The sequence below is a fragment of the Globicephala melas genome, chromosome 18 (genome assembly GCF_963455315.2).
Source record: "Globicephala melas chromosome 18, mGloMel1.2, whole genome shotgun sequence".
Taxonomy (NCBI): domain Eukaryota; kingdom Metazoa; phylum Chordata; class Mammalia; order Artiodactyla; family Delphinidae; genus Globicephala; species Globicephala melas.
This window is the reverse complement of record NC_083331.1, coordinates 449,749-465,779: the sequence shown is the minus strand read 5'-3', so window position 1 is coordinate 465,779 and position 16,031 is coordinate 449,749. Positions and strand designations below refer to the sequence as shown.

The window sequence follows — 16,031 nt, the reverse complement described above, 5'->3', positions numbered from 1 at the left end:
TATTAAGAGTCTGAAAATGATGTGTTTTTTTCCCTAAATCTGATTCTCCATGTATTATCTGGGATTCTGTATAGTCTTAGGTCCTGCCTATTTTGTCCTTTTGGATCAGTTTTCCACTGGTCATCAAAAAGAAACCTGTGATTAGTGCATCTCTCATAGTAGTGTTCCTGCCTTCCCTCTGCCCTTGTAAATCCTTGACAAACTTGGCTTTGCACATAGGCTGTTAGGCGTCGCAGCACACTTCATTAGTTAGACAGCTTTTAGGAATGGATATTGTTTCAACTGGGTAATGTTCATCGGGTATCTGAAGTGTTGATATTTCACGTTACTTGATAGTTTTGTGAGATGAAGGGATGTGGGTAGGATGCTAGAGCTATGAGGGACCTTCATAGGGAAAGGGAACTAGCGGGGACTTAAAGACTGGCGGGAGATCAAGTCACTGACTCAGGTATTACCACTTAGAAAAGCCACTTTCTCAGCAGTGTGTTCCTAGCGTAGTTGAGCGCAGTGTGCAAAGGACTAGGTTTAGTGCCAGCCATATTGGGGTTCACATCTCTGCTCTCTTACTACTTTGGCAAGTGCAAACTAAGTAAGAGTCAATAAATGCATCTTTATAGATGCACATCTTATTCAATTAAATACATTTTTATTATGCACATTTTATAAGTGAGTAAATTGTGTCTGTCTTCCCGATTGCTATGAAGATTGTAAATCGCCGCCTAGCCCATAAGTTATGTGGGACACACACATACACACACAGACACACACAGAGTTAATGGTGGCTGCAATTCTTATCTTTGTTTTGTTTCCTGATATTTCTTCCGCTTTATCTTACTGAGTTTTCCATTTCTGCTAAGCTTTTCATTTCCAAAAGCTCTTTTTTATACTAGAAATATTAGTTTTATATGGTCTTTGCTTGTCATGTGTCTGTCTAGAGTACTAATAGTTTGTGGGTTTTCATTTTACGTTTTCTTTTTCCTGCCTTTTCTTCTTTCCTTTGTGTTTTTTTTTTTTCTCTCTTTTAACAACTAATTTTCTTATTAGAAGCTTTTTCCAGATAGTTCATAGTTCTTGACAGGTCTACTCATGATTAAGAATTGGGAAATGGAGAATAGATTGGAAGAGTGAATGGAACTTTCAGCTTGGAGCTTCACTGTAGGATGGTTCTTTTTTGGCCAGTTGATGGAGAATCTTTAAAGTCGTTATTTTTAGGTCTTTCCTTTTTTCGTGTTCCTAATTCCACAGAAAGGAGTGTTTCTGAGAAAGAAGTTTTCCAGGGAATAATAGTCTGCTGCTTGCAAGATAGAAGTCTGGATGCCAGCTCTCTGGAAATCAAGTGAGAGAGGGGGCATTTCATATGCATGCTATTGAAGCATTCACCAGTGTCTGGTGAACCTGAGACAAAGACCTTATGTTCTATTCTCTCCAAAGAATAAAAGTCTAGAACTTGGGCCAGGGTGGGGAAGGACCTGTCATCACCAAAATAGAGGGAGGGAAGAGATTTGGGATTTCACATCCTCCTGTTTTAGCCACCTGCTCCTTAGTCCCGTGATATCTGGAGCTATAGGCTTTGAGTCTCGTGAAGATTCTGAGCATAAGTCAGGATATTTCTCAGCCTTTTCCATCACTATTTTAGAGTTTGGCTATCTCAGCAGAGTTGGTTAACTGCTTATCCACCTGCTCTTTAGCTTATCAAATTTTGTTCCTTTTGTTTCTTCTTTTTGTTTTTCTTTTCCTTGTCAGTAGGAACTTTACTGTTGTTACGGAGGTTTTAGAAGGGATTGAAGTTAGTTGTGTGTGATCAGTCTACAATCTTAATCCCTACTAGGCTATTGATTTCTAGATAGTAGTTTTGTATTTAGACACTTAAGTAATTCTCTTGCTGTTTGTCATAACTGTTCATTTGATTTTTCTTTTTTCCTGTTTCATTACATTTGTGAGTAAAACCTCCAGAATCATCATACATTTTTATTTTGTTTCTGATTTTAAATGGGAATGCTTGTAGTATATACTCACTATCATGAAGCTGGCTTTGGAATTGATATTATTTTTAGGTAAATATATAAATATTTTAATATTAAGAAAGATCTGTTCTGTGACAATATTAAGTCCAGAGGTGCTGTAGAACATGTCATAAAACTCATTAGTGTTCAACAGGTTGTTGTAGCATGCATCCTTTATCTTTTATAGAGCCGCAAAAATATAGGTGTGCTTATAGGTGGCCAAAAAATAAACCTTTGAAGCAATAATTAAATAATTGAAAATACTTTCTTGGTGATTTTAACATTTGAAGACTCATGAGCAGGTTAGTTTACCGTTCTCATCACATACTAATCTTGTCATATTAATATCTCACCATTTCTATTTTAGCAGCTGTTTTTTTAACTGATTCATTTTAATATGTAAGTTTTACTTAATTGTACACAAACATAATTGAATATTGAATGGCTACTAAATTATTCAATTGGTTTTTTTTTTAATAGAAGGTGATCTCAGGAAAATTCATGATACTCAGTTATATCTTAAGAATTCAGCAGAAATTTTTACAACTTTAAAAAACCATATTTAAGGGGCTTCCCTGGTGGCGCAGTGGTTGAGAGTCTGCCTGCCAATGCAGGGGACACGGGTTTGTGCCTCGGTCCGGGAAGATCCCACATGCCGCGGAGCGGCTGGGCCCGTGAGCCATGGCCGCCGGGCCTGCGCGTCTGGAGCCTGTGCTCTGCAACGGGAGAGGCCACAACAGTGAGAGGCCCGCGTACCGCAAAAAAAAAAAAACATATTTAAAAAACTAACACTGAACTGCACTCTTAAAAATGATTAAAATGGCATTTTATGTTGTATATATTTTACCATAATTTTTGAAAAAAAAGATAATTGTAGCAACCTTTAGGAAATAAAAACTGCTATGAGATGTTACTAAAAGTAAACACAATAGGGCAAACTACCCTTATTTGTGTCTTTGTTTTACTGTTAACTCTTGTTTTTACCCCTAATTAAATACTTTCTTAACTTTGCAGGGTTGTTACCCATAACCTAGAGATAGTTTGCATTTAAGAGTCTTGCTGGGGTTTCAGCCTAACTTTCTGTTCTTAGGACAACTTTTTTTTTGGCTGCACTGCGAGGCTTGTGAGATCTCAGTTTCCCGACCAGGGATTGAACCGTGGGCCACAGCAATGGAAGCCTGGAATCCTAACCACTAGGCCACCAGGGAACGCCCATTAGATTCTGCACTTCTCTGTGTGGATTTTCCTTTGATTTTATATTAATTTTCATTGCATCAAAATGAAGATCGATTAAACATTAAATAGTTGTAGATGAATAAGATACCCCAGGAAGAGTAGGTAAATATTTAAGATTAACTAGACATTTGTTGAAATCCTAAGGTGTAGGCAAAGTATTTGCCTGAATACCCTCTCAGTGGAGAGGGATTTAACATTTTTTGCACTCTGTAATATGTCCAGGCAGAGAGACTAGGGACTTGCAAGTTCACTTATCACAATTAAAACCTCAGAGTCCTTTTTATCCCCATTTGCAGTTTATAGTTTAGAAAAGTAAAACTCGGGCTTCCCTGGTGGCGCAGTGGTTGAGAATCTGCCTGCTAATGCAGGGGACACGGGTTCGAGCCCTGGTCTGGGAGGATCCCACATGCCGCGGAGCAACTAGGCCCGTGAGCCACAACTACTGAGCCTGCGCGTCTGGAGCCTGTGCTCCGCAACAAGAGAGGCTGCGATAGTGAGAGGCCCGCGCACCGCGACGAAGAGTGGCCCCTGCTTGCCACAACTAGAGAAAGCCCACGCACAGAAACGTAGACCCAACACAGCAAAAATAAATTAATTAATTAAAAAACTCCTACCCCCTAACATCTTTAAAAAAAAAAAAAAAGTAAAACTCAATGAAGTGAGGTAATTGGCTCAGTGTCTTAGCTAAACTATAACTTTTTCTCTTCTTAGATAATGTTATAGAAATGGTTAAAACTTTTTTGTAGTCTTATGTTTATGGAATTAAGAAAGTGTTTGATGGTTAAATTATATACACAATGACTTCTGATAGTGGTTAGGGTTAGGTTTTAATTTTTTTACAATCTGGAATTTGAAAATAGGTGAATACTTAAATCTTTTATCAGAAATAGATGACTACAATGAGCTGAGCATAAAGAATGCTCTTTCTGTTATTTCCTTTGGGAAGATTAAAATAGGGCCTAACAGCCACCAGAGGGTACTGTGGAGTCAGCTATAGCTCTTTTCCAGAAATTGTTCTTTTTTGTTCTAGGTTTATTCAAATACAGAAAGGACAGAGAGAATTCGTATATAACAGCTCTTACATTTCATAATTCAGTTTAGGCTGAATTATTGCCTCTTTTCTCTGAAAGTCAACCACATAATAAGCTTACTGGATGAGTGTTAACCATGATCCTAATTTTTGTATTTCCTTTATAACCCTTTTAAACTGGTTCCTTAGATTTGTTATTTATCTTTGAACTAGAGTTATTTGAATGTTGATTTTGTTTTAATGAATTCACTTATCTTAATAAAACAAGTAATTTTTTAAAAAATTGTATACAGTAATTGCATATAATGTAGTGGCTGTGAAATAGATTATAGAGTCAGATTTCTTGGATTTGAGTCCTGACTCTACCCTTTCCAGCAGTGGAGACTTGGGCGGGCCAGGTGGATTACTTATCTTCTTATCTTCTGAGTCTTAGTTTCCTGATGGGTAAAATGGGAAAAAGAATAGTTCCTGCCTCACCTTTATAAGCATTTACTGAATTGCTATATTTAACGGCATAGCGCCTATTAAGAATAAACATTACAGAATGTATGACTGTAAGTACTATCACTTAAAATTAGTTGGGAAAATTTTAGAATAGAATGTTACTTAGTATATTTCAATATGAGATGTTTAAAATTGAATGATGATTGCTGTATGAGTGACTTTTCTTTATTATTCAACACCCATACAGATCATACCTCCTTCACTGTCTTGAGCTTCTAAGAAAATTGAAGCCAGGATGTATAAACTTACCTCAGCTTTCCATCTATTATTTCTACATACTTACATACGTTCTAATTACAACTGGACAAAACCTTGAACAGCATGGGTTTGGACTGCATGGATCCACTTACACATAGATCTTTTTCAGTAAATACTATAGTACTGCACGATCCAGGGTTGGTTGAATCTGCGGATATGGAACCTTGGATTCGGAGGGCTAACTGTGGGACTTGAGCATCCATGGATATCCTGGGACCAGTCCCTCCGTGGACACCAAGGGACAGCCATACACTTACCTTTTCCCCTCTCGCTTTTGAGATAAAGGTGACTTTTGTTCATGATCAGTTTCACTACCAGCTGTGCACGCATCCTCCTCTTCCTCTTCTCTCATCTGCTTTCAGAGCTGTGCTTCATTGGTCGGTCACTTCTCCAGATTCTTCCAACTATGTCTCTGCTGGATCCTTTCGTTTGTCATTCTCTAGTGCATAGTAGGTACACAGAGGTGTTTGCTGAATAAAACAAAGTGGCTAAGAATTTGGAGCCTAGAGTTAGAGCCCTGAGTTTGAGTCCTATTTGGCCTTACCCAGATTCGTTTCCTAATCTGTAAAATGAATTGAATTATATCTACATCATGGGTTTTTCAGAATTTTGTATAAAAAACCTATAGCATAGTGTCTGGTGATTCCTTAACAAGGACAAAAAAAAAAGATTCAGAAAGGTTTAATGTTGGAAGCAGAGAATTTGAAAAACAATGACAGAAGACCCTAGGGAAATAGAGTTTGGACAATATCATAGTCATTTTAGTAGATAAAAGTATATTTAGTATAATGATTGTTTTTGGACCCTGAGTTATTGGTAATTGATGGAATTATTTTGAACAATTTTCTGTTTCAAGGAAGGACTTAGATAAAATCACATAAAATAATTTAAAATTTCACTTGTGCTATTTAATTGCAATAAAATGCAATGATCATAGTACACTAGAACTTTTTTTTCTCTTCTCTGTTATAGGTTCTTTGGCATAGATAAATGTTCAGCGGGAGGATTAGACTTGACTGAACAGACTCCTGTTTTATTAGGGAGTAAAGCCATGGCAACTAGTTTCATGGACATGGCATTTGGTGACCCAGCTAGTCCTTTAGTTAATAGATCTAGAAACTCGTCAGCAGAGGATGATGATGATGATGTTGTATTTATTGAATCTATACAACCTCCTTCAAGTTCTGCTCCAATAATAGCTGATCAAAGAAATTTTATATTTGCTGCATCAAGAAATGAAAAGCTACAAGGAAATTATTCCATAATTCTTCCTTCCTCAAGAGGTTTGGCTTCTCAGAAGGGAAGTATAAGTGAGACAATTGTCATTGATGATGAAGAGGACATGGAAACAAATGGAAAGGAAAAGACAATTTCTTCTAGTTTTATTGAATGGGCACTTCCTGGAAGTAAAAACAGAACCAAAGATTTGGATTTCTCCACTTCCAGTCTTTCAAGAAGTAAGGTAAATGCTGGAATGGGTAATGGTGTTATCACTACAGAATCGACTCTGAAATTCATATTACTAATGTTACAACCTTAGAAAGAGGTATTAAGCTCTGAATGATGGGCGAGATATGAACTTAATGATTACAAATATAACATCACTATAGAATACCAGCTTGGGAGATGTCGCTAACGGACTGCAGTCGAGTAACTTTGGTGTTAATATGCAAACATACACCCCGTCTTTAACTTCACAGACCAAGACTGCAGTAGGACCTTTTAATCCTGGTAGAATGAATGTGGCAGGAGACGTTTTTCAGAACGGAGGATTTATAGCTCATCACAATCCTGGTAAGCAGTAAGTGATACTAAATATTTTCTTTCCACCCTAAGTAAATAAACTTTTGGCTGTTACTTTTAGTACCTATATCTATTTTATTCTATATGTGAAATATTTTTTGTCAACTTTCATATTAAAATAGAATTTTTTGCTAAATAAAACTGTGCAGTCTACTCTATTTTACCCAATGTGATTTATATGTGAAGTGTTTTAATTGAAAACTCCCATAACTACTACCTCCATCTTTGTTTACTAGCATTTTTATTTTAATGTAAAAGTCATAGAATAAAAAGATGGATAGTGAACTAAAGGATTAAAGTAATATTACATAACAATTAAATTTTATTTAATTTGTAATTACATAATCTGACCTTTCAATTTTTGCTTTTCAAGTGTTTACTTTTAGACTGCTTGTCTCTGATTTTTGGTTTTAAATCAGCATTTTATTAGTTGCTTCATTTTAAACTTAGAAAACTTTCTTACCTTTAAATCAGAGACTTGTTTTTTTCCCCTATTTTTTGGCCGCACCACGTGGCATACAGGATCTTAGTTCCCTGACCAGGGATTGAACCCCTGCAGTGGAAGCATTGAGTCTTAACCAGTGGACCACCAGGAAAGTCCCAAATCAGATATCTGTATTTTAAAGACTCTTATGAGACCAGTTGTGTTCTGGTAAAATATAATGAAAGTTATTTAAAATTTAGCAAATCTTTTTTGTGGATTTTTCATGCTGGTGTGCTGTTTGTTTTTTCAGATTTTTGTTTGTTTTTTGTTTGTGTTTGTTTGTTTTGGGTCATTTTAGTGCTTTTAGCTATTGACCAACTTAGAATTTTAGGAAAGGACTGGAAAGTAATTAGAACTAAGAACCGAATCACTGGTTGTTCTAATGGAATGCTAGTATTTTTTTTCTTAAAAAATTTTTTTTAATTAATCTTTTTCTCTGGTTATGAGAATATTACAGAACATTTGAAGGAAATCATAGTTAGAAATAAGAAAATAGTATCTGTCACCTACCTTACTAAGTAGAAGTGACTGACAACTTAAAATGTTGTTTTGTTTGCTTTCAGTCTTGTGCCTCTGTGGTTCTAAAAATAGAATTTAGAGCATATTGTATTTAGTTTTGTGTTCTCTTGATTTATTTAATCTAAATTTTATTTTATTTATTTATTTGCGGTATGCGGGCCTCTCACTGTTGTGGCCTCTCCCGTTGCGGAGCACAGGCTCTGGACACGCAGGCTCAGCAGCCATGGCTCATGGGCCCAGCCGCTCCGCGGCATGTGGGATCTTCCTGGACCGGGGCACGAACCCGCGTCCCCTGCATCGGCAGGCGGACTCTCAACCACTGTGCCACCAGGGAAGCCCCTGTTATGTCATTTTAAAAGTAGAGGTTTCAGTGGCTATAAAATATTCCTTTGTCTGAGATATTTATTCCTCTACTTTTTAAGCATTTGTATGGCTTTTCATTTTTTACTATTGAAAGTCTACACACTAAATGTCTTCGTTTGTATTGTTTATTAATTTCTATAGGACAGTTCTCAAACTTTTTGCTCTCAGTTTCAGTCTTGGAAGTGATTGAGGATCCCAAAGTTTTTTGTTTTGTTTTTAATCTGTTATCATATTAGAAATTAAAACATAAATTTAAAAGGTATTTATTCATTTAACAAAATTATTATGTGACATATTTTTAATGAAAGATAACTACTTTCACTAAAGAAATTTAGTGAAAAGTGATGTGTTACAGTTACAGAAATATTTTTTTTAATTTTTTTATAAAGCATTTTATTTTTAAAATTTTATTTATTTATTTATTTTTGGCTGTGTTGGGTCTTCGTTTCTGTGCGAGGGCTTTCTCTAGTTGCATTGAGCGGGGGCCACTCTTCATCGCGGTGCACGGGCCTCTCACTATCATGGCCTCTCTTGTTGCAGAGCACAGGCTCCAGACGTGCAGGCTCAGTAGTTGTGGCTCACTGGCCTAGTTGCTCCGCGGCATGTGAGATCTTCCCAGACCAGGGCTTGAACCCGTGTCCCCTGCATTAGCAGGCAGATTCTCAACCACTGCGCCACCAGGAAAGCCCCACAAATTTTTTGGAAGTCTGGCTTGATAGAAAACAGCAAGGTATATCTAGCTCCTCAAATTTAGTTCTACATTGAATGTGTTGCAATATCTTCTTTTGTTTGAAGTATAAGAAGAAAATCTGACCTCACATACATACGTGGCTGTAGAATGGAACAATATTTTAGTAGCCTTTTTAGTTAATTATGGATAGTTTTTTCCTTTTCCTTTTGACACAGCACCAAAACTTGATAAGTGGTAGTTTCTTAAAAGTTCTTACAGTGTGGAATCTGAAACTATATAATGAACTTTTCATGCTTTATTACATTAAAATTCATTTATCTTTGAATGAATTTTACCTTTGTATGATTTGGTAACATTGTGCTTTACTTATTTGGAAAGTGTTGATTCACTGAGTTACCTAGGTCTTCTAAATGTTGACACCTTAGAAAGCTGTCACGCTAGCAGTGGTGGATACAGGTTTTCAAAGACTCTGATTTTCACTGGAAAGCTCAAATTTTCTCACTGGCAACAAATACTGTTATTTTTTTGAAGTGAAAGGCTTATTTTAAGAAAATGTCAATAACCAGTTTGTTTTGTCATTCCTTTAAGGCTAGTTCAGCTTGCAGTGCAACAATTTTACAAGTGCTTTTCCACTCTTTCTCATTGTTCTTTGGTATGAAACAGAAGTGGCTTCTGGATGCTTCCCTGTTCATCATACAGAGTATTAAGATGTAGTCAGAGGCTGAAATTTAGTAAAATTAATACTAATTTTTACCTTTTCACTAAGGACTTCTGTTGCATAATAAATAATTTCACTGGCCTTTGTCCCTGGTTCTTGGGAGAGAGAATAAATCCTTGAAATTTACCAGATTCCTAATAACTAATGATTAAGGCTGAGGGTCACCAGAAAGACCAACCGTGTGATTTGAGTGTTGGGCCTTTGAGCCAGCCCAGCCTTCATGGAGGAGAGAGAGGCTGGAGATTGAGTCCAGTCACACGCAGCGAATAATCCCACCAGTCACACCCACACGATGAAACCCAGTAAAAACTCATCTGTGCCGGGTGGGTGACGCTACCCGCTTCCTCAGAGAGAGGGCACAGAAGCTCTGGCATTGGGACCCTTCCTCACCCCGTATGTCTCTTCATTTGGCTGGTCCTGATTTGTATCCTTTAAATAAAACTGATCATAAGTATAGAGCTTTCTTGAGTTCTCTGAATCATTCTAGCAAATTATCAAATGTGAAGGGGCCTTAGGAACCTCCCACATTTACAGCCAGTTGGCCAGAAGTCCAGGTGGCATGTAAAGTGAGGGCAGTCTTGTGGACTCTGCCTTCAAAATGGGGGCTGGTGCTGACTCCAGGTAGTTATAGCATCAGAATTGTGTTGACCAGTTGTTGTTGGAAGAACAATAGGAAGTACAGGTGCTACTTTTTCTTTCTTTTGTGCAAGTGCCTGATAGTGAAGAAAATTTTACTAGTACAGTTTGGTTCCACTGCCAGCAGTTTTACCTAACATCATTGCTTCTGCCCCATTAGTGCAGATGCCAACACGATGAAAAAGGCACATAATCTTAGTTTTATTATGGAAATAGTTTGGCCTGGCAGATCCCCTTTTATTTCTTATGTAATGTTGAATAGAAGTGATCGGAGTATAAAGTCTTGTCTTGTTCTTTTTTTTGTTGACCATGCCTCGCAGCTTGCAAGATCTTGGTTCCCTAACCAGGGATTGAACCCCAGGCACTCAGCAGTGAAAGCGCCTTCTGTTGTCTTGTTCTTGACCTGGGGTGGAGGGGAAGCATTTGACATTTCATCATTTAGCGTATTCGCTTATGTCAAATATAGTAAGCTTTTTATGTTCATAATTTATTTAATAGCTTGTGTCTTAGTCTTTGCAGTTATAAACAGGTTTCTCATGAATATCTCTAAGTTTGTCACACATATTTTCTAGTGAAAAGTTTCTGTAGGTGAAATTGCCAAGTCAGATGTCAACATATTTTTAAAGCTTTTCATGGTTAATACAGAATGGTCCTCACCAAAAAATTATGGTGTTTTTTTTTGTTGTTATAATATTGTAAGCTCTCCTCAGGGGTAGGAGTATTATTAATGTTTGCTAAACTGATCATTTAGAGGTGATATCCTCTTAATGATCATTGAACTTTTAAAAATACTTTTGCAGACTTTTTATGAATTTGTTCATTTATGTTTGTCATCTACTTATTACTATGTACATCTTTTGTTTATTAATTGAGTGAAACCTGAAAAATAATATAAAAAACTTGTGATTTCTGTATTGAGTGATGTGTTAAGCTTAAAAGCGGTTGAAGATGATGTTGAAGACTTGAAATAATGTCCATTGAAAGTCATTCTTTTGGATCTCTGTTTCTTTCACTCTTCTTTTTAAAATTTTTTATTGCAGTGTAATTGATTTGTTTCTTTCACTCTTATTTTTTTTCACTTATTTTTTGTTTTGTAATTATTTCCTAAATTTTACATGTATATTTTTACAAGCATGAATTACATCTTATGTACATATAAGCTCTTAAGTGAAGTTAAAACCAGAAGGCTTGCCATGTATTTCTTTTATGTTTCAGCCTTGACCGTTTTTCACCTTCTGGAGTAAATTGAAGTTGTGTATTGAATGATGAAGTGGATCAATTTAAAAGCATAGCACATAGACTGATACTTAACTGTAAAAAATCATACTGTAGTTAGATGCTATACTGTTGCTCCACTCAAATTGTGGACATAATTGAGACTAGCAAAAGTTGTTTGAAAGTAGTTTTGACTGCTCTTGGATGTATTTTTATTCTTGTCATCCTTTTATCTCATTAATTCAAAACTGTATTTTATATTACAGTGATAATTTTCTCATGCCGTGAGGTATCAATGATTTTAAAAAGTAACAGACAAAAAGCATTAAAGGACTCCCCTGACATTCATTCATATATATGAAGACGTTCTTAACTACATTTAAACTATTTTGTTTGTGCTGTGGCGGTGAATTTCTGTTATCTTTGAAGTGTGGATGAATTTACAGTGTTCCTGGGTTCTCTAAAGTTCTATTTCGGGGGAAAAAAGTTACAGAATTATATCCTTTATTTATTTATTTATTTATTTTTAAAATAAATCTATTTATTTATTTATGGCTGAGTTGGGTCTTCGTTGCTGTGCGCAGGCTTCTCATTGTGGTGGCTTCTCCTGTTGTAGAGCATGGGCTCTAGGCGTGTGGGGCTGGAGTTGTGGCTCGCAGGCTCTAGAGCTCAGGCTCAGTAGTTGTGGCGCACGGGCTTAGTTGCTCCACGGCATGTGAGATCTTCCCGGACCAGGGCTCGAACCCATGTCCCCTGCATTGACAGGTGGATCTTAACCACCGCGCCACCAGGGAGGCCCTATCCTTTAAATAATACCATTTGGCCCAGAATTCTAAAAAGAGGGTCTACAGAGTTGTCAGGTAAAGAGTGGTGGTGAAGATGTGTCTGAAGCTTTCTGAAAGGTGGAGTCACTTGTCAAAAAGGAGTTTATTTATTTATTTATTTATTTATTTATTTATTTATTTTTGGCTGCGTTGGGTCTTCGTTGCTGCCCGCGGGCTTTCTCTAGTTGCAGTGAGCGGGGGCTGCTCTTCGTTGCGGTGCACGGGCTTCTCATTGCGGTGGCCTCTCTTGTTGCGGAGCACGGGCACAGGCTTCAGTAGTTGTGGCGTGTGGGCTCAGTAGTTGTGGCTCATGGGCTCTATAGTGCAGGCTAAGCAGTTGTGGCACACTGGCCTAGTTCCTCCGCAGCATGTGGGATCCTCCCGGACCAGGGCTGGAACCCGTGTCCCCTGCATTGGCAGGCAGATTCTTAACCACTGCACCACCAGGGAAGCCCCAGGACTGTCTTCTTGTTGTTGCTCTTTTCACTCTTTGTTTAAGTTGGATGTAGCATAGTGAAAGCTGTCTAATTTTAGTATTAACCCTAAATTTTGTTTTTGCTTGCTGTCAGCTTTTGTAAAATTAACCAATTTTACCAGAAGACTTACAGAATAATATGGTGACCATTGTATTACTATTGTAATTGTTGTTATTATTTAGAGTCAGAGCTCCCCCAGAGTATCTTACTTTAGTTGCTGTGTGCTTCCCACTTCTATAGAATGAAGGATTTCCAGCACAGAAAAAAGAAAAAAAAATAAGAGCAAGATGAGGATTTCTGGAGTTGAGTTATATTTGAATCTAGGGCTTAAGGGTTCAAATTTTATCCTATAAAATTATGGCTCTGCATAAAGTACAAATAAAACTGTGTAATATCTTATGAAAATAAGATCATGTCCATTAGAATGGACCTTTGAGTCATTTAATCTTTTCATTAACCTCTAGGGTAGACTGTATTTCAGTGAAAGTTCTTCAGCCATCATGTATCTTTATGTAAACAGCAAAATTTCATCAAAGAAAATACTCAGACTTAGAAATTGTTCTTGCATCTGTGTTGTATTTTTGTTGGATTATAAACATTTCTGGCTATGATACTGATTCTAGGAAGTTCTTCTTCTGATAATAATAGACTTTAATAATCGATAGGTAACTCCTGTCCCTCCTGCAGAGAATAATGGGGGACAGGGAGACAAAACATATAAAATATCGAAAGCATCACAGAGCTACAAATACACTAAAAAAAAGTTTCTCATATCTGAGAAGGAGCCTCAGAGGAGTCATCTCTTACTTGGGGTTGCTTTTCTCTAACGGGTATGTGTTCAGTTCCAGAAAAGGCTGCTAAGAATCTAAGGGGAACTTTCAACAGACTCACAGGGGCCAACAAAGACGGACACTGATTTAAAATATATATATATCGACCTTTGGATTGGGGATGCTAACATAATCCAGAGTCTCAGTTTTTTTTTTCAGTTTTTCATGTAAAACTATTAGGGATATGAGGAGGCAGGCCATGTAATGAAATAAGAGAAAAAGCAGACAATAGAAATGAACCCACAAGGGGTGCAGGTACTAGGAGTATCAGACAGTCTACATTTTAACTGTAGGTTTGGCACAGCTGAAGAGAGTGTGAATGAACTGGAATATGTATCAGAGTATTATCTAGACTGAGTCAGAACCAAAAGGGGGACATACAGAAAAGAATGTAAGAGACTTAGGACATTTGATGAAAAGGACATGTAATTAATGTCCCAGAAAGAGGAAAAAAGAAATGAGGCAGAAGAGGTGTAACTGAGGATTTTCTAAAATGGAGAAAAACATCAACCCTTGAATTCGAGAACCTTTACAAATTCTGAGCAGGATAAATACGCAAGAGACCCTTAAGAGACATGTAGAGAAATCATAGTCAAAAATTGGAAGCAATCATCCGCCTGTAGATGGTAGCCTCCTTCTCCCCTGAGTAGCAAAGACTGCTCCCATGTCCTGCCTCCTGTCTGTTGTACACAGTGGGGTGTTGCTCCAGGAACTTTTGCTGTGGGCAATAAACCCAATAGCCCTTACCCAATAAACCTTTGATGTCCCCCCACCAAAAAAAAATTGGAAGCAATCGAAATGTCATCAGCAGTAGAGTGATAAATAGTATCAGCCACACAATGGAATACTCAACAATGGAAACAGATGAACAACTACCTTCAGTGTGAGTGAAACAGATGAGATGTTGAGACGAGAGTACATACTACGTGATTTCATAGGCGAAGTTCAAAATAAGGCAGAACTTATCTTTGAAGTGGGGATATGGATGGCTTGTGGGAAAGGAGGGGAGTGACTGCGTGGAAAAGACATGAGAATCCTGGAAGTTTTCTGTGTGTTTATCTGGGTGGTGGTCATAGAAGTACATATTCATTGTGAAGATGGTCATTGAGCTGTGCACTTAAGATTATAAACTTCATGTGTATGTGTTACTCTTTAACAACTAAAAACCCCCCTGAGACACTGAAGTAACTTCACTAGCAGACCAACACTAAAGAAATACTAAAAGGTTGTTCTTTAGGCAGAAGAGTTTAGATGCAGGAAGAAATCAAGAATTTGTAAAACTTGGGACTTCCCTTGTGGTCCAGTGGTTGAGAATCCGTCTCGCATTGCAGGAGGTGCCTCTTTGATCCCTGGTCGGGGAACTAAGATCCCACATGCCGCGGGGCAACTGAGCCCGCGAGCTCTGGAGCCTGCGCGCCACAACTAGAGAGCCCGCACGCCGCAACTAGGACCTGATGCAGCCAAAAAATAAGTAAATAAATAAAATAAAAAAGAATATCTAAAACTCAAATAGTGGGTCTGGTACTTACTGGAATTCTGAGCAAATCACCTCTAGCTTCTAGGCCTTAATTTTCCTTGCATATAAGGAGGGATTTGGATTAAATCCTTCTGGGCCCCTTCTCTTAAAATTTATTCTGGGGATAGAGCATGGAAGAATTTGGTTGAGAGACCTTTTATTTTAGCAGTCCCCAACCTTTTTGGTGCCAGGGACTGGTTTTGTGGAAGACAGTTTTTCCACGGACGGTGGGGGGTGGAGGATGTTCCAGGAGGTGATGCAAGCGATGGGGGGATGGGGGGTGGCAGGTGAAGCTGTGCTCATTTGGACTGCTACTGGTCCCAGGCCCAGGGGTGCTCTCGGGCCTTGTTTCTCAAAGCTTCAACATTACTCAAGAGGTAGTTAGAAATGCAGAATCTCAGGCCCCTCCCTAGACTTACTGATTTAGAATCTCTGTTTAAACAAGATTCCCAAGTGATCGTATGCATGTTAAGGTTTGAGAGGCACTATTACCTGTACATAATATTGTACCATTTTGAAGCTAACAGTAATATACGATGGAGTCCCCGTGTGAAGGTAGGAAAGCTGGGTCTCCTGTGTAATCCACCACCTACACTAATGCCTGGGAAATAGTCTAGAAGGCTGGCAGGTAATTGTAGACAGAGTTGCCTTAAGATGCTATGTCTAAATTACATGTACTTGCAAGTATTTTGGAGGGAAGTGCACTAGTATCTACAAATTACTTGAAATACATAGAGAAGATAGATTATTTAGCGGGGTGAATAAATAGAAAACGTGATAAAGCAAAAAGTAAAATAGTATAGAATCTATATGATGGACATATTTTTCACAGTAAAATTCTTTCAGCTTTATATGCTTTAAATTTTTCATAATAAAATGTTAGGGGGGAAGCTGTTATGAAAATGGGTATCATACACCAGACTAT

General features: G+C 37.7%; 1 protein-coding gene across 11 annotated transcripts in view; it reads left to right on the top strand.

The window, feature by feature from the left end:
* ZMYM5 (zinc finger MYM-type containing 5) overlaps window positions 1–16,031 on the top strand; it is a 90,220-nt gene that overhangs the window by 59,825 nt on the left and 14,364 nt on the right. For 9 of the 11 annotated variants that reach the window (XM_030882756.3, XM_060288014.2, XM_060288012.2 and 6 more), the window contains 2 exons: window positions 6,004–6,493; window positions 6,732–6,825. In XM_030882756.3, the coding sequence (XP_030738616.2) occupies window positions 6,004–6,493; window positions 6,732–6,825 (584 nt within the window). Of the gene's footprint in view, window positions 1–4,960; window positions 5,317–6,003; window positions 6,494–6,731; window positions 6,826–16,031 lie in introns of all 11 variants that reach the window. The other 2 variants (XM_030882757.2, XM_060288019.2) reach the window with 1 other exon arrangement.